The sequence below is a fragment of the Nyctibius grandis genome, chromosome 7, assembly GCF_013368605.1.
Source record: "Nyctibius grandis isolate bNycGra1 chromosome 7, bNycGra1.pri, whole genome shotgun sequence".
NCBI classification, from domain to species: Eukaryota; Metazoa; Chordata; class Aves; order Nyctibiiformes; family Nyctibiidae; genus Nyctibius; species Nyctibius grandis.
The window spans coordinates 32,668,359-32,686,712 of record NC_090664.1 but is presented as its reverse complement, the minus strand read 5'-3'; the positions used below and the strand labels follow the sequence as shown (position 1 = coordinate 32,686,712).

The 18,354-nt window shown below is 36.7% G+C and overlaps 1 protein-coding gene across 3 annotated transcripts in view; it reads right to left on the bottom strand.

Moving 5' to 3' along the window:
* Positions 1 to 670: 670 nt before the first annotated feature.
* The window catches only part of PEX1 (peroxisomal biogenesis factor 1), a 28,462-nt gene continuing 10,778 nt past the window's right edge, over positions 671 to 18,354 (bottom strand). For 2 of the 3 annotated variants that reach the window (XM_068405492.1, XM_068405494.1), the window contains exons 9-24: positions 17,306 to 17,409; positions 15,472 to 15,604; positions 14,637 to 14,733; positions 13,136 to 13,306; positions 11,707 to 11,861; positions 10,234 to 10,423; positions 9,853 to 10,019; positions 8,872 to 9,006; positions 8,232 to 8,296; positions 7,279 to 7,421; positions 7,098 to 7,201; positions 5,754 to 5,930; positions 3,951 to 4,181; positions 2,319 to 2,528; positions 1,852 to 1,982; positions 671 to 957 (exon numbers count right to left, since the gene is read on the bottom strand). In XM_068405492.1, coding sequence (XP_068261593.1) covers positions 873 to 957; positions 1,852 to 1,982; positions 2,319 to 2,528; positions 3,951 to 4,181; positions 5,754 to 5,930; positions 7,098 to 7,201; positions 7,279 to 7,421; positions 8,232 to 8,296; positions 8,872 to 9,006; positions 9,853 to 10,019; positions 10,234 to 10,423; positions 11,707 to 11,861; positions 13,136 to 13,306; positions 14,637 to 14,733; positions 15,472 to 15,604; positions 17,306 to 17,409 — 2,298 coding nt within the window. In that variant the 3' untranslated portion in view covers positions 671 to 872. The remainder of the gene's footprint in view (positions 958 to 1,851; positions 1,983 to 2,318; positions 2,529 to 3,950; positions 4,182 to 5,753; positions 5,931 to 7,097; positions 7,202 to 7,278; positions 7,422 to 8,231; positions 8,297 to 8,871; positions 9,007 to 9,852; positions 10,020 to 10,233; positions 10,424 to 11,706; positions 11,862 to 13,135; positions 13,307 to 14,636; positions 14,734 to 15,471; positions 15,605 to 17,305; positions 17,410 to 18,354) is intronic. The other variant, XM_068405493.1, reaches the window with a different exon arrangement.

Here is an 18,354-nt window from a genome sequence, read left to right as displayed (position 1 = left end):
TCAGCTGAGGAAGACAACTCTTTAACAATCTTCATCTAAGACAGTATTTGTGAATAATTTCAGGGTGTAACATTAGAAAGCTTCCAAACATCAGAGATGTTTTTGAACAGTCTCCAAGAAGCAAAGATGGGGATAAGAAGATACAGTTGCTGTGAAATGCAACTCGATATTCTTCTGAACAATAAACAGTGGCAGAAAACAAGATATAGTTATCTTGGTTTGTCTTTTTTTTTTTTTTTCCATAGCTGTTCTGTAAGTATCAGACTAGTTGCCTACCAATAAACATATGAAGTACCACACTTCTCTGACACCTCTCCAAAGGCCATTACAGAATGGCTTTAGAGAATTTTAAAAAAACATTCCCACCATTAGATATTACAGTTTATTCAAACAGAATCTATTTGTTGTGAGAAAATCACAGAATCAATCAGGTTGGAAGAGACCCCTGGGATCATCGAGTCCAACCATTGCCCTGGCACCACCATGTCAACTAGACCATGGCACTAAGTGCCATGTCCAGTCTTTTCTTAAACACATCCAGAGATGGTGACTCCACCACCTCCCTGGGCAGTAAACAGGGATAGGAAATCACTGTTAGGTTTTGGCAACTATATTGATAAAAAGCAAAATTTATCATTTTGTGATAAACAACTGGACAGAATGTAACCAATGTTCTCTCAAAAATTTAATATTGATCTGAAGGAAGACAATTTTCTTCAAAATAAAATGTGACATAATTTTACAGCATGTAAGTTCAAAAGAAACTTATCTTCAACTGCTGCATTAATAAATCCATATGAATATAAATAATCTGATTTAATCACATTTGTCATTTCCAGTTACAATTTAGCAATTACAACAAATACAAGTTACTAAGCTAGAGTAATTTTTTGTCCTGGTCTGAATGTTGAGCCAACTTGTCCTTTCCTCTTCTTGGGATTCTGAAAATTATCATACCTGGAAACAGAAAAGATATTAGCAAATTCTTATGAAATGCCTTTGTTTGCATATGCCTCTTCAGAGCCACATTAATGCAACACAGAACTACAGATGTTTACGTATGTTTTTACAGAAAAGAAGAGTGCATGCCTCCTCAGACCTGGGGACCTGGAGGAGTTTTCATCCACAAACCTAACTCAGAGAGCTCTCTTTTTTTTTATTTCTTGGGGCTGGGGGGGCGGGGAGGTGAGACAAGGAAAAGAAATGGACAGGGTAGTATAGACTCCTGGGAAGCATATCTCATTCTCCTCCTTCCCTGCCCCTTCTCTCTTTTCCCTGCTGTAAACTCTATTTATCTATGTGTCAGCTGAGGAAGACAACTCCTAACAATCCTCATGCCAGAAGAACCTGCTGGTGAGATCACAGAACATCCTGATGCCAGTTTCCAGCTTTTTCACTCCAGTCATTTCCAAGTCTAAGGAGACACATTCTCCTTTTCTGCAGATGATTGCCTTTTCCCAGAAACAGCAGCTACAAAGACCACTATGGAGAGTCAAAACCCAGCAATTTGAAAATACGAGGGGCTACTGCTCGGTGGGAGCAGGAAGGACCTAGCTCTAAGTCTCAGAAAATCGGTGCCTCTTTGTACTGGTATAGCTCTGAAGATAATACAAGGGTTTTCTGCTCTGTGATTGGAATTTCTAGGTCTTACATTAACAAACAATAAAAGACAATGCACTGGTAAAATATTTTGTATGTAATTTATTATTTCTGAAAAAAATTGCTGTCAGAAGCTATTCAACACTGCTGTTCCCCACAGTAAATAACTATGGTGTTTCTGATGCATAAGAAATGTGAAAAGGCCAAATCTCCACTGAATACACAATTACAAAAAAAAAATTTAATACTTACAGTTCAGTAAAATTCTTCCAGTCATCTTGGCTAATGGATGGTCTTATACCCTCAAGTGCAGTCATCAGATGGGACTGGGTAATAATTAAAGCATTCTTGGCAAGTGCTGACTGATTAAGGGTGCTGTCCTCCTTGAAAACAGAGCCATGAACAGACAATGGGAAATTACCACAGAAACAAAGACACAGTGCCATGAATATCAGTAACTCTGGAACTTCCTCATTATATGTACAGACAAATGTATTATAAATACCACCACAACTCTCCCACCCCCCTCCAGTATTAATAACACAAAAATAACTATTTAGTTACATGAATGTTAACATCTGGCTTATTTCTCCTAGGTACCATTTATCTTTGCTATATTTCTTACATTATATTTAATATTATTGCAGAGATTATTTATTGAAATACCAAGAAGTGTGGGAAAACAACAGAAAAGTGTTAAGACTAAATAAGCAAAAAACCTGCCATACTCCATTCTTGCTTCTGTAATTGGCTTTGATAGCACTGATTTCTGTCCTCAGGTGCTCTGTTTGCTGCTCTTGGTTATTTTCCAGGGAGTCTTCTTGAGAAGCTGTTCTAAGCACTGAAGGTTGGGATGATGCTGTGTCTCTCTGAGTCACACTGGTGAAATCATGAGTTATGGAGTTTGGCCCAGACAAACACAAAGAGCTCTAAATTGACCGCAAGGAGAAATACATTAACTCATTATGGATCTAAAAGAGCAACTCCACCATTAAGATTTAGCCTACTAATTTAATTCAGTATAAGCTTGCCCCCACTGGCAAAAAGAGTACTTTCTCTTAAAAATATATCACATACATAACTTTCTGAACAGACAGTTTAGGTTAATTTTCCACAGTGTTTGGGGAAGAGTACAAATTTGAAAATAAAGTGTTTCATCTTTAGAAAAAGTCTAAATATTTTTGCAATGGCCTATCTCAAAAAAAAAGGAAGGTCTACAAAGTCCATTGTTTCACTTACATATGAAAATCAGTGGTTCTGAAATCTGGGCAAGTTTATGTAGTTAGCTTTGGAGTGACTCATAATTTAAATATTAATCACCTCCAAATTCTCTGTGCATTTGAGAAGTGTGAACTTTCAAGTTCAACAGCTTTAAGAGATCAAAGTCCTCATAGCCTTGCTGAAAAACTTTCACAGAGGAAAAATGAAGTCTCTAAAGATACGTTAATGGAACACTATCATCTATAATGCAAGATAAAACATACAAAAGCACCTTAGCAGTCAGTAATTAGTTCTCCAATTTCAAGATAAGTTATTTTTGGCTTTAAGAATCAATGCAAGACAGTTTTGAAAACAAGAGTCTAACAACCTTGATAACTGTAATAGAAATTCTACAACAGTTCACCATAAGGAGCTCAGAGGCAGCATATTCTGTTTTGCTTACCTGGCAGCCAAGCAAGTCGAGCTGGCCAGCTGATCACTATGCAGGTGCTGGGCAGCCAACCAGCACATCCCCATCTGCAAGCTAGCCAGAGAACGTGCTGCTTTCTGTGCAATGTGATACTACAACAACAGGAATTCTGCTTCTTAAGAGCAATGATGCAAGCTAAGGTTTACTTCTGTTGTTTACACAATCCCATGGTCAGATTATTCCATTATTGCATGCTCTACTGGCAACTGAAAAATGTTAGTTGATTCTTAAGATTATGACTTAATTCTTGAAAGCTAGATGGTCATTGTTTAGTAATAAAACTAAGTTAAAAAGAAAACCCCAGCAAGCCACCAAAAAGTCAAAAACTGTTTTAGTATCAAACTTTGGAAGGCAACAAGCCATTAGACCAGATAATAAAATTTAGTATGAATGCAGTTTGCTCGATTATAAGGTATTAAGCAGTATTTTGGGATTTTGATTTTAAAGTCCTGCAAAGTTGCAGAGAAATCCATATGGTATTTTGTCAGATCCCATCCTTTCATCTTCTTCCGCACTGTGGACCGCAAGGTATAGGCTGAACACAGTTTGAAGGACAAAGCAGACATAATTGTATTTATAAAACCATACCATTTGCCTAGTTCAGTTTTTCTGCTTCACAACTGATATTTAGAAAATTCAAAATATTAAGCAAGTAATTTACCAGTTCTGAAGGAGTTCCATTTCCCAGCTCTGATTCATAAGAGCTTCCGAAATAAAGACGATACATGTTGGACGTTGGATCTTCAGAAAGCAAGTCAGACATGTCTAAAGAAACAAGAGATTGCTCTAGCCCTGCTTCTCCATCTATTGCCGAATCATCTGAGCCACTGCTGTGGTTTAGAAAAACCATGGAAGAGAGACTGAAGTCACTCTCAGAACTAGAACCGAAATCCTGTGAGAAAGAACAGAACATTAGAAGTGTTAACTCATTACTAATTGCTAATACATTAAAAAATGTCATATACAGTGCAAATGAAAGTATAAATTTACATTTGATTCTAGTAATCTGTCTTTCTCTGGGAGTATATTTCCAAATATTTTGCTAAGAAAATCCAATGCCTTTAAGCAGAACTTTCCATCTTCATGCTAGAAAGATAATTTGAGGAGATAAGGTTTTATTTGCTTGCTTTGACCTGTCTCACTCACTCAGTAACAGCAAGTGTTGGGAAACTTCATGTACATTTTCTGATGTAGAACTGTATTCCTTCTGTCTCAGCCATTCCCTCCAGACAATTTAGTATCTTGTGTAAAGTGCTCTAGGAGATTGTGGTGAGTTTACTTTTACAGTGCCTATCTGCTGTACTCATCTTTGGTCATAGTCAACACATTTTAAGTGCTGATGTGGAAATCACAGTTGTTGCTTTAGACTGGTGTCTGCAAACCTTTTTGATTGTACACCCCACCAGTACAAAATTTCTGAGCACACTGCACCACATATATGCATATTTATTTGTAATTTATACACATGTACTATTGATGTTCTAATATTTTCTTCCTGCACCTCAATGGATTGTCTTGTGCACCCCCGGGATGGGTGCATACCATTCCGGAGACCACTGCTTTAGACCATGGCCTCCTCTAATGACAGATAATCATCAGGTATCCTTACAACTACTTACTGATGCTACAAGTGAAAGGATTGTTAGGGAAGATATGCTGGAGGTCCCTCCCAATACTAAGAGTTGCATCATCAGAGCCCCATCCCTTGGTAACAGCTGGGGCAAAAAGAACCCAAGAGGTCTCCTTGCTTCTTGCACCCGACCCAACCCTTCCCTTTGATCTCCAAGCAGTGGAAGCCATGCCCACCCCTTTCCAGCTAGAACCAGAAGACAGGCATTAAAAATGTGAGGAGACGTGGCTGAATAGAGGCAAAAAGAGGAAAGGACCTGTCTGTCACATGAGGGGTATAAACCAAGGGTGGGATCCTGTACCTTGGAAAAGCAAGTATTAGCTGGTGCCTGGAAGATGAGCAAGAGCAGGCCACTTCAGGTATCACCATCCCCTTGCCACTTCTCTCCCGACCTCAGATCAAACTCAGTCTGTTACAACAACTCCACAAACCCCCACCAATTCTTTGCTTCCTCCGTAACTGAGGATGTGCCACCTCAAACTTGAATTTGCTAGCTCCTCCTAAGAAAGTCTGAGTGGGATCCCTCCTATTGATCTGTCAGTCATTTCTCACAACAATGATAAACAGATTTGGCTTATATAAATCTATTTAACATTAAACATCTATGATAAAATGAAAAAAACCTTGTGTTTAAGGAGTATTTAAACTGATTTGTTACATTATTCTTGCATTTTTCTGCAAACATATTAAGATTTAATCCTCTGTATACAAATATAAGAAAACTAAATCTTAAACATAATTTTGCTAAAAAAAAATGGGGAAAAAAACCCCTTCCAAACACATCAACATCAAAATAAAAAGAGGAGAGACTTCTTTTGTATCAGTTTTATTTACCTGTGTTAAACCTGAACTTATATTAGTATGGATTGCCTCTAATTGGGCATTGTACAATAAAGCTTTTAAGTCAGCCCCTGTGAACCGTTCTGTTTTTGCTGCCAAATCCTGAAAGTCCACATCATTTGCCCAGGACAGAGAATGACTGAGAGCTTTTAAGATTTCATAGCGTGAATTCTGTAAAAAGGGAGGAAAAAAATGTCAGTAAACCAACCTGTTATTTTCCTTGTCCTGATTGCTAGATAGTGCTTTGGCCCTGTCACAAGCAACTTCCTATCTGAGGGAGGAAGGATGTTTTTAAAGAAGGTACTACCCTAATAATAGTACATATAGGAGATACTGTATAGTAATCAATCTTTAACATATAGGCATACATTTTGTTACATTTTCTTGAAGAGTCTAAGAGAAACTGTACCAAACACAGTATTCAGAGAAATATATTTCTCTAAATATCCAGTTAATAACTGGGAGTTTTACATATGAAATATATAAAAATATGAAGGTGAACTCTGCTACTCTTATGTCCTTTTGCAAAGAGAAGTATGACAAAAGTGAAAAACTTCCATTTACCTGAATGAGCATATTCTATATCAGAAGTTTACCAAAAAAAAAAAAAAAAGAAAAAGAGAATATATCTCTGTAGCATCATCTTCTTCATATGTATTTCAGAATGAAATTATGTGGTATTTGTTAAATTTGCTGACTAATTTGAAAATGAACAGCACTAATTTTTTCTCATAAAATGGGGAATCAAAGACACACCCTGTACAGCCTCAAAAGCCTGATCCAAACCCCACTAAAATCAATGGGAATCATTCCTTTCCTAACTAGTGAACATCTGTCTTAAAAAGAGCTTGAATATTCCAAATTCAATGTGGGTAAAGAAGAGTGGGATCAACTGGATTCAGAATAAAACAGCTCTGAAAACTTCAGACAATTCAAGAGTTGGGATGGGAATGGCTATGGTTCATCACTTCAAGCAAACAGCAGATGCACTGGACTCATAATTCAGAGAAAGATGCAAAACATGATAAACACTACCCTGCATCCAATTTCTTTCTGCAGACTAGTTTCCTTTTTTATTTTTTTTTTTAAATCAGCTATATCCACAGGAACATGATTTGATCCTGAAGACTGTGGTAAATAGCCTTGTCTTTCCTCAGTTTTATGCGACCACATTGACACTAAAATCAGTGAATTTATACTGTTGTATAACTGGAGCTGGGCAATAAAGTCCACTTTGTCCAGGTTTGAAATTCCACTAAATATAAAGAAAAGGAGAATAAAGCCCGTTAGTTTCATTTTTTTTCCTTGCCTCTCATGTAAAATGTTTTGTTTCCTCACCTGATCAGGAGGCGGACAGTACAGGCACTTATCCAGTCGACCTGGCCTTAACAAAGCAGGGTCAATCAAATCTGGGCGACTAGTAGCAGCTAGCACATAAACCCCTTAGGAAAGTGCAGAAAAATATCATTAACATCTGCTAAACTTTTACACAAAAAGGAGCACACAGATGAATTATTACCTTGTAAGCCTTCCACACCATCTAACTGAGTCAACAGTTGGTTAACCACTCGGTCTGTAACTCCTGTGTTGTCATGACCTCGGCGAGGAGCAATAGAATCAAACTCATCAAAAAAAACGATGCAAGGCTTAGCTGCCTGAGCTCTAAAAGGAAAAGAAAAAAAGGCAATACTTGAATTCTGTTTAAGTTTGGGTCACAGGTAAAACTGCTTACAAATATTAAAGCTAATTGCTTTTTGCTTCAGAGAACAGTTATCTTTAACGAGAGAACAGAAAATCTGTTTTCTGTAGAAATTAAGAGGTTCTGAAGAATTGGATTGCAATGGAATCACTGCTTATTTTTATGACATACCTTGCACTCTATAATTTCTGAAATACTCAACTGTCATGTTAATATACATGAAAGCTCTAAAATCCAGTCACTGCAGATGAGGTCTTGGCTTATGTACCTCTAACACAAAGACTGCTTACAGTGGTAAACTACACAAGAAGCAAAGGCTATGTAGGATATATTTACATTAGTGAGCAGTGAGGGTCAGTAAGGGCAGATTTGTAAAAACAAAACAACTGGCACCAAGGACCTCAATACTAAGTCTAATATGATCCTATGTACTGACTAGTTGGAGCACGCTTGACTGTCTCCTGGAATCGTCTGAAAGGAATTCAGCATGTTTTCCAAGACAGTTCTGTGATGTGAAACAACGCACTGTAAATGGAGAGAACTGGGAGTTCACCTTCAAAAGTGCACTCCTAATCCGAGCCAAAATGCTCTGTTCTTAAATAATAACAGTCAAGTTGAACTTGCCAAGATCTGAACATCTGGTTTGGCAAAACTAATCATTTCAGATGCTTTTGTGATCTGATGCCATGTCTCTCGTAGGACAACAAAATTATTTCTTGGAGCTTCAACCAATAAAATTCATTGATAACATCACAAATCTTTACAAAGCCAACCTGTTAAAGATATCTCGAACTGCTTGCTCACTTGCTCCAATGTATTTGCTGAGCAGCTCTGGTCCCTAAAAAAAAAAATCAGAAAAGAACATTTATGATATGTTTCTTAGTTTTAATGTGTAATTCAACATCAGCATAGATTTCATAAACTAGAGTGAATTTTCCTGAAGCCAAGAGAGTGGCATTGCTGAACAGAAGAGCTGAGGGATCTAGATAAGCCAAAAGAATCTTTTAAGCATTCCAACTTATATTAAAGTAATAATTTCCATTTTTCTCCTATAACAGAACATATATTACAATATCACAAGGCAACGGCTTACACTGTATTTTGAAAATATGTTTAAAATGCATTGCTCAACTTCATGTCCAGTGGAGCCAAAATCCAGGATCTTTTTATAGAAAATGTGAAACTAAGAACATCTAATTAAATTTTATAATTCTGTCTAATGAATAATTATACAAAAAACCTCAGTAATAAAACTGTGAAGCTCCAGAAGTCAGATGGTGGGATATACCGAATTTTAAATGTGAGTTTCCTACTTCGGTATTTTGCCCTCACAAGAACATACTCACAGGTATTATGTTAAACTATTTCATTCTGTTAATAAAATGAATCAATTAATCTTCAAAATTTTGCTACCTTGATGCTGATAAAATTCATTCCACTCTCTCGAGCAATTACTCCTGCTAACAGTGTTTTTCCTGTTCCAGGTGCTCCATATAGCAAGACTCCTGATCTCTGTTGTATGGGCAGGTTTGCAAATAATTCTGGATACTGGAAAAGAGTTTCAACAAGACATATTCTAAAATATGCAATTACTCTTCAGTGTACTGTAACATCACTGACTAGTGTTGATTTTTGTCTAAACAGAATGTATCTAATTTATTTTATCCCCACTATTATCACAAGAGCTCATCTGGACTGTTGTTAGTTTACTTGGGGCTGAAGTAGGTTCCTAGGCTTCACAGATACTTAAAATACAAGCAAGTAGCATTTTCTACCAAAAGGGAACAGGATAGAACAGGGATGCACTAGAACTTTATAAAGTACATATTGGTACTTCTAAATTCCCATTTTAATCACCCACTGATACGATTAAATTATATTAGTATACACCGAAAGATTCTGTCCAGAATAGAAAACTGTTCAGTCATTTCTCTGAAGACTGAAATGGATGGCTCATCTCAATGAAGTTTTAAGCAAGGCAGAAAGGCCAAAGTAAAATAAAGGGGAATCGATGGATTGGCATTCATCCAAATGCCAGTACTCCTCTAGCAAAAGCACTGCAGAAGACAGCTGGAAACGTTATCTTTACAGACCCTAATCACAAATCCTTCAACAGAGTGTGTAGCAAAGATGATGTTAGCAATACTGCAATATTCTAGAGCAACACTTGATCTGTAGAAAAGCACAAGCCATTGCGTTTTGTATTTGGAAGAGGGAAGGGAAAGGAGAAAGAGTTTTCCATTAAAGACAGTTGAAGACTGGGAAGCTACACAAGTAGCTTAAAATCATACCTGTCGTCTTTCTGTCAAATACCGTGTCACACCTTAAAAATCATTCTTCCCCTACTAACATTATATACAAAATTCAGGTAACTAATTTAAAAGAACTGAGTACCTTTGCAGGTAACATGATGGTGTCCATGAGTATTTGCTTCACATCTTTTAAGCCGCCAATCCTGTCCCAGCCAATGTCCTTAGGTTTATGAAGGTTAACATTTCTCAGAGCTAATGGAGTAAAATCTTTTAGAGCTTTCTGAAAATCCACAGTTGACAGATTCAATTCTGCTTTTAAAAAAAAAAAAAAAAAGAAAAAAAATCCTGAACAAAAAAAAAAAGAACACACAGCCTACCACTAACAAATTCCTCACAAAATGTAACAATTAAATACATTTTAAACATAAAACATAAAAACTGGCTTTTTATTTCTCTATTACTCCACAGGTTCTGGATAACAGAAGTAAGACTATGACATAAAGAGATTTTGTTGTCAACATACCGCCATTTTGAAATGAATTCTGGTTGGAAACACAGGCGTGAATGGCACGATCAACCAGCAAAGTAAAATCTCTAGCAACAAAACCTTCCGTTTCCTTTGCAATACATTGGAGGTCAAGATCAGAGAACTTCTTTATATCAGAATTCAGTTTCTTCTTTATTATGGAATACAGCATTTCACATCTTTGCTTCTGAAAAACAGAATTGTGCAGCAAGTATATATTAAGTTTACTATTTGTATGGATTTCAGAAACTCAAAAAGTAAATATATACGACTTACTAAAATTTCCTTAAATATTTACATGTCATCAAACCTTCAAATAACAAAATCTCAGCAGGCATGATATAAACAAAAGTTAGTTCTTCACATGAATGTCAATAAATTCACCAGTTTTAAAACTTCAAATGTTCACCTCCGCCACAGCTATCTTAAATCCAACAATAATAATGGAACAAATAATAATGAAACAACCCCCTACCCCCCAGATTCTACTGTTTTACACACATTTTTTCTGTTTCACAGGAAAAGGAACATCTTTCATTTTGCTGATATGAGTAGAACATATTTGAGATGAAATATATTGCATTAGATAAAAATACATCAGATAATTCGATAACTTTTGAGATCCTGACTTTTCCAGTGATATCTCATCCTTATTCATGTATTAGTATTAAAAATGATAAAGGCAGACTTGCAGGAAGTGGGAGAAAGCTACATTGTATCTAACACAGAATCCCCTCCTCAGTGGCCTTTAGTTACTAGCCTGTGACAGAAGACAAGCAGGCAGGAACAACTCGTGTCAAATACAAATGAGTTGCCACGTCCGTGTCATGCCATTAGAGCATGCACAGGTACAACGTGCTGCTTTCTCCTGCAATGAAGTGATACTGTTTATTCCTCCCTCTGTCCTTTTTACTTTTCAAAATGGACCATAGTCAAAAGTAGAGGGATATAATTAATACAGAAAACCAAACCAAAACCTTCCCATAAAATTAACATTTAGTTTTAATAACATTATACACGCTCTAGGGACATACTGGTTCCTCTGAGCAATGAAAAGACACACTTAGGTTTAATCTCATTTATCTAACTGTAGTGACTTACATGTTTTTTCAAAGCTGCTCCTCTAGAATCCCTTTACAGGTAACAAGGAGACATGCATCTCTCACCGATGTTAGACAACCTGACTTGTTTTATGTTGAACCAAAATGTCCTCTGAATACACCTTTCTCTCACCACTGAAGATAAGAAGAGTGGGGCCAACAGGGAGTTTTCACTGGATTACTTTTATTTTTTTTAAACTTTACAATAACAGATGTAAGTTCTGAGGTATTTAAGTGAAAAGAACTTCTAAGGTTTCTAGATTTTTTCTAATCTTCGGGTTATTATTTTTGCAGCTGTTCCAGTATTGTACTCGAGGCTCCAGGGAAGGCAAACAACATTTCAATCAAATGAATAAATACCTGAATTTACCTGATCTGGAGATCGGATACATTTGAAGCACTGAAATATGTGAGTTCCTTGAGCTGAAACCAGGGAAGGATGTAGGGAATGTTCAGACTGACTTGTGGCAATTAATGCAATCAAACTCCCCATGGAAATAACTTCTTTTATCAGATCTTTCAAAACTAAACACATAAGACATTACTCCATGAATTGCAAAATAACAAAAGATTCTGCATTTCATAATAGACATTTCTACTGTACTGGAGAGCAGCATTAGGGCACACAAAATGTAACATCTTACTATATATTTGTTTTATTCCCATGTTTACAGGCTTTTTTTAAATTAAAAAAAAAAAAGTTGTATAGTTACTTTTTCTAGGAAAGTACACTCCATTAATAAAATGCCATCAGAAGTGCTCTTTAAAAGCTAGATTTGTAACATCACTGATGACATCTACCACAGGATATTAAACGTGATTTCTTTTTTTGTGCGCTATGATCCCTGTTCTAGAAATATTGTTCCCTCCATGCAAACAAAAAAGGGAAAGTTATAAGAAGAAAAACAGATCCTAAGCCTAGAAAATAAGCACTTTAGGAAAAAAATAAAATATGAAAGTCAAAGAAATTATGGATGCAAGGTAGATCTTCAAGGAATAATCTTTAGAACTCTAAACCCCTGTTGTATGCATTATACCTGTAAAGAAAGTAATAAGAAACACAAACAATTCTGCAAGTAACTTAAGTGCACATTTTTAAAAAAGAAATTATGGTAAGCTTTTCTGAACTTCAAAATTAATTTAATAAAAAACTATGCTAACTCCCTCAAACTGAGCTAAGAAATGGAAAATATTTTTTGCTATGGCTTGAATTTTACATGAACAGAGTTGAACACAGCTGAAAAATTAAAGATATTTATCTTGATAATTTATTTTGCAACTTATCACTGCCTAGATTTTAGAGAATAAAAAGGAACCGTATACAGGATGTCAAACTACAATTGATAATCATATTTTTAAAAATTGTGGATTGTTACATTGTAAAATAAAATAGAAGTTCTACAAAGTATACCAAGTAGGATGATAAAGAAGTCAGTATTTAGCTAAAAGAAGTTGCTTCTAAACATCCATAAGTACCAAATGTATATATATCTGTAATTATAAATAATAATTATGGAAAGCAGGATCAGTTTTAATGATATGTCAATTATAATATTGATCTCCTCAATAATTATCAGTTAAAGATTAACCTGTAATTTGTAAGCAATTGCAATTTATTTGAGTGCATGAAAAATACAAAAAAGGAACTGAGAAGCCTCTACCACTGGCCATGGAATACCACATGGTCTAGAGGCAATTATGATACAGACAGAAGTGTCCAGGTAGGACAGTACAATTCAGGTGCAAGAAATTCTAAGTTGCGTTATATTTTTATCCAGACACAGGCAGCACTGTATTACCATAAGCAAGTCTATTGCTTTGAACGGTTTCAGGGCTGTTCTCCTGCTCTGGTGTAGAAGGTACTCCAACAATGTGATCAAGATCATCCATCAAAAGAATGGATGGTTGTCTCCACGCTGCCTCTAAAAAAGCTTCTTCCACGTTTTTCCTTATGGTTACTAATCTTTTTCCTAAAACAGAAAGACAATTTTAATAACAAAACATATCAGGAAAAAAAAAAATCATCAGACTGACTACATTTGGCTCACGTAAACCTCAATGTTTTGATTCGTGTAGCTTAACTTTACTCCTATAAATCCAGGTACCAAGGTTAAACCAGAGCCAACAGTCAGTGAAGAAAAGAGTCCACATCTATCAAAAAAGTACTAGAAGGATCCACCTGTCTGAAAATGACCACTATAAAAGCCTAACCACTACAAAAGCCTACAGGTCTCATTTCTAGACAGTTAAAAAGGAAGCAGTATCAACAGCACTCTAAATTAGCTACAAAGAGTCCCGCAATTAGAACAATTTTTCAGAGCAAAGGACCTAGCTCTTTATCAATTTTTCTCTGGAGCAAGGAGCTTAGTAGGGACTTAAGCAAAACCAGTATAGCCATGCAATATAACGGCTCTGTAAGAAAACATCTGAGTAACTTTCTGCCTCTGTAACACCAAGACTATTTGGGAAAGCCATTGACTGAAAGAGTAAAAAAAGCCTTTTTTGTCCACTTCCATCTTTGCTGCAAAATACTTATTTTGAACTCACAAAACCTAAGGATTCATCTCATCATCACCTATAATCATGAGTGTTAGATGACTACTGCCAAGATACACCACGTTAGTAAATATGCCATCATAAATCAGGTTTCAGCTGGTTGTTCAATCCTTCTTTGGTGTCTGCGTCATCCTTTCACTGAGTAATACAGGTATCCTTTAACACTTAGGATTTGTTAATGTAACATTTGTTGCAGCTAGCACAGCTGAAAAAACACACAGTTCAACTTGCAACTTCTTTCTGTTTTATAACAATTAGAAATAAGCAGGGCAAGCATGGTTTGAATTTGGTGGCGGTATAGAATCATAGAATCATTTTGGTTGGAAAAGACCTTTAAGATCACTAAGTCTAACTGCCAAGTCCACCACTAAACCATGTCCCTAAGCATCACAGCTACACGTCTTTTAAATACCTCCAGGGACGGTGACTCCACCACTTTCCTGGGCAGCCTGTTCCAATGTTTGATAACCCTTTCGGTGAAGAAATTTTTCCTAACATTCAATCTAAACCTCCCCTGGCACAACTTGAGGCTATTTCCTCTCGTCCTATCAGAAACTGATAAAAAGTGTGAAATAAGCTTACGGCAGCCATGTTTTTATGAGACTGTTGAAGATGCTCATTGCAGAGCATCAAATATCCTTGCAAAAGCAGTAATAATACTAGAAAAATCATTCAGACTAAATAACTTTATAATTGTGCTTCATCATGCAGCAAACATTTGAAATAAAAAAAAAATTATCATACCTCTTAAAGCTTTACAATCAATTACTTCTACATGAGCATCCAGTCTATCAAATGCTTCTTTGCAGATGGCCTTTGCTAATGTTGACTTTCCACTTCCCTACAAAAATAAATGTGAGCTAATATAAATTGACAGAACTATTTCCTTCTGTTTCTGTGGAGTTTTTGTCACAGTATAGACCAGTTAACAAGCTGGGAAAGCTGTACGCACACTGATTTTATTCCTCACCAAAAGTATGTACGTATTCTGACTTTATATCACATGGTAGAGACCAAAGCCCTAGTGAAACAAGTATAAACAAATTCAGAGTGGATACATCCACTACAGATAGTGTTCTGATTCCACTGAGTTCAGTGTGAAGAAATCTGTTAGTTTCAGTGGAATACGGTACTAAATGGATCACCATAAGAGGCAACAGGAAAATAAGAGTATCAACTCCAATGCCATTTTATAACACAGGAGAAAATACTATATTCTTATTTTCATTCAAATATTTCAGAGACAAGAAGTGTTTATTATACTATAAACATGAAGTAGAATAATCCCCTCAGGGAACAAATTGAAATTGCATTGGTAGCAATCTTTAAAACTTACATTATAAATATATTATATATATACACACATGAAATATGAATATATATTGATGAAGTGTGCATGTACTGTGTATAAATAGAGATAATATTTTACTGAATTAACTCTGTTCAGTTAACAGCTCTTTTTTCAGCTTGTTCTTTAAGTCTTTGGAATTGACATGGTATCAAAACTAACAAAAACAGTTTTGTAACTACAGAAAACAATCTGTGAGGGTTTGCAAGTAGAGAGTAGTAAAGTCTGTACCTTTCCTCCTGTGAGCAGTACCCCTCCACTTCGCAGCCCCACAGCAATAGTAGCCAGCTTTTGAGACAAAGGACGCCCCAGAAGACTGTGGCTTATGTGTTCAAAGGAAGATGTTCCTAATTTGTCCACTCCTCTGCAGAGCAAATAAAACATTACATGCCCTAGGGTAGCATCAGTACGTGCGATGCAAATAGTAATAGCCTGCAGTAGGGTGAAGTTTCAATGCTGACACATTTCAACGTACTTCACCTTTTCAAGAAAAAGCTACAGACAATTCAATGTGAAGAGACGGCACCTTTATTTTACAGTGGTGACACAGGGGACACAGACAGACATTGCAGAACACCCCCACAATGGAAGGGTGATTTAGACATTCTACACCACCCCAGCATGAAGTAAGACGCAGAAGATAGGAGCTAACCATATTTTGGGGCTTCATCTATTTGAGTGTCTGAGTAACAATCTAAGGAATGTAACAAATTGGTAAAACGTGGAGCATGACTGGGTCAGAAAACTTCTCAGCCTTTTCAGAAAAGCAGCACATAGTGCATTTGAAGGCAACCTTATCCTTCACTGGTCCTAAATCTCTGTGACTTTTGACACAACAGTGCTCCTTTCAGGTCCACAAACAGCAAGGCTACCAGTTTTGTGTTTCAACCTTAAACAAAAAGTGTTGTTCCAGGAGAAACTGAATGAACAAATGAATCCTGGTTTCTAATACCCCTACCCTTGGAACAGGCTTCCTAGAAAGGTGGTCCATGCCCCAAGCCTGTCAGTGTTTAAGAGGCATTTGGAGAATGCCCTTAATAACATGCTTTAACTTTCAGTCAGCCCTGAAGTGGTCAGGCAGTTGGACTAGATGTTTGTTGTAGGTCCCTTCCAACTGAAATATCCTACTCTACTCTACTGTATTCCTACCACATCCCATCCCTACAACACTACCTCTAGATCAGTTCCTATTCCCTCTTCAACATAATATCCTCAGTTGCCTTTAATAACTCTGATAGCATACTACCACAATGCTTCAAGTCTCTCGTGTCCCCTCTGCCCCATCCCTACCTCAAGTTTCCTACACAGTACCACTGTCTTCCCTTATACTAATGACCACAGCTTAACACTTAGTTATTGGCTGGGAAAGAGCCAGCATGTCTTATGACTAGTTCCAGACTATACCACTGCCACTAGCCACCTAGTAGGTCAACTGAGTAGCTGTTGAGCTTACATTGCACTTTTTACCAGTGGAGACACGATTCTGAATTTCTCTCCTCAGATGACAATTCTGAAAAACTAGGAACTAAGTTTCTTTCAGACCTATACTATTAAATTTAGTTAAACAAGCAAACAGGTTTAAGTTACTGTGGGAAGAGGACTGACAGACAGACTACAATATATCATAAGTTTTGCTTCATTCGGAAACCCCAGCTAAGAACACCCTCCAACTACCCCGGTATCCCTTACTGCTACACAGAGGTCTGTTTCATACCACTTAGAAGCATAGCAAGAGTTACCGAACTACCAGTATTGGTTCTGAAACTTACACAGTTCTGAGACGTCCCATCCTATTGTCAGACACGGTGAACTTTTCAGTACATGAGTACCTTCAGTCATGTGAAATTTTCTATTTGCTTCAGTAAGACTATTCAGAGGACAAAATGAACCATCTACAGACACTAGGATAAGGTCTGAACCTGCCATAAGCCAAAAGATGCAGAGTTTTTTTTTAGATCTGGCTTAGTTTTCAAAAACCTAAGCATTTCCACCAATATTCTTTTTTTTTTTTTTTTTTTTTTAATTCTTATTCCCTCCCATATTTTTTACTATTAAAATATCTCACCCTAAATCGTTTAGTTTGTGGTAAGGAAGGTTCTTGTCTCTATCACACATAGGTGGCTGGCGGCTGTCACCATCAGCTTTTCCTGTTAGAGGATGTAAAAGAACCTACAACAAAGGAAAGAGTTAGTACTTTACATTAAATATAACTACAGAAGAAGGGTACAGAAGTGACTAGCCATTTTTGGAACTGTGTAAAGAAAATGTTGTATGTATGCTTTGCTGAAGCTTATTGTGCGTCAAAGAAAGATGCATTGGTAAAATGGCATCGATACAACTATTTCCAAAATACAACCCAGTGTTTACAATGATGTAAGAACCTGTGATTAGATGTTAGGCCAAGTGCTGTTTATACCAGACTATGCAGCCCATCATCTCTTTCCCTACCGGTAGCTACTTGTTCCTTCTCCTGTGCCTTCCCCTGTTGTGCTGGCATGAGCACTTGTGAGGCAGGATAGTGAATGAGATCAGGAGTCTCATCTGGGTGAAAAGTAACCTGACAAAACACCTGGCTTTTTTCACCCGCATGAATTTTGCAGTCTAGTTCACCGGGGAGCTAGTATGGAAAGCTGGGCAGGCAAACAGGGCTAACAGAGAAGTTCACAGATAAGAACAAGCTGGTAGGAGATGCTGACACTGCTATTAAGAAATGCACTTTGCCCTTTCGTCTTAGCATCAGTCACTAGCACAATTTGTAGAAGCCTTCTTGTACTTCTCTACTGCCAGTAGAAATAAAGCTCTTGTTTTACTTTTTTTTTTGAACAGGAATCCTAAATTTTGCAGAAAACTTTTATTCTAAACAGCCAAAACAGGACACCTTAGTTCTCTGCTAAAATTTAACTGTATCAGTATAAAAATGAAAAAATGTTATCCCACTCCTATAACCATAACTCTGGAGTCATGGGCACTGGTTCAACCAGAATTATTAATAGAAACAGTAATCCTAACACTAAATAAAAATATTTATTCTCCTGAGAAAGGAAAGACTGAAGAAACAGAAAGCACAGAAACTATGTAAAAGAGAAGGCAGTGTGAGCTTGGTAGGTTTGAATG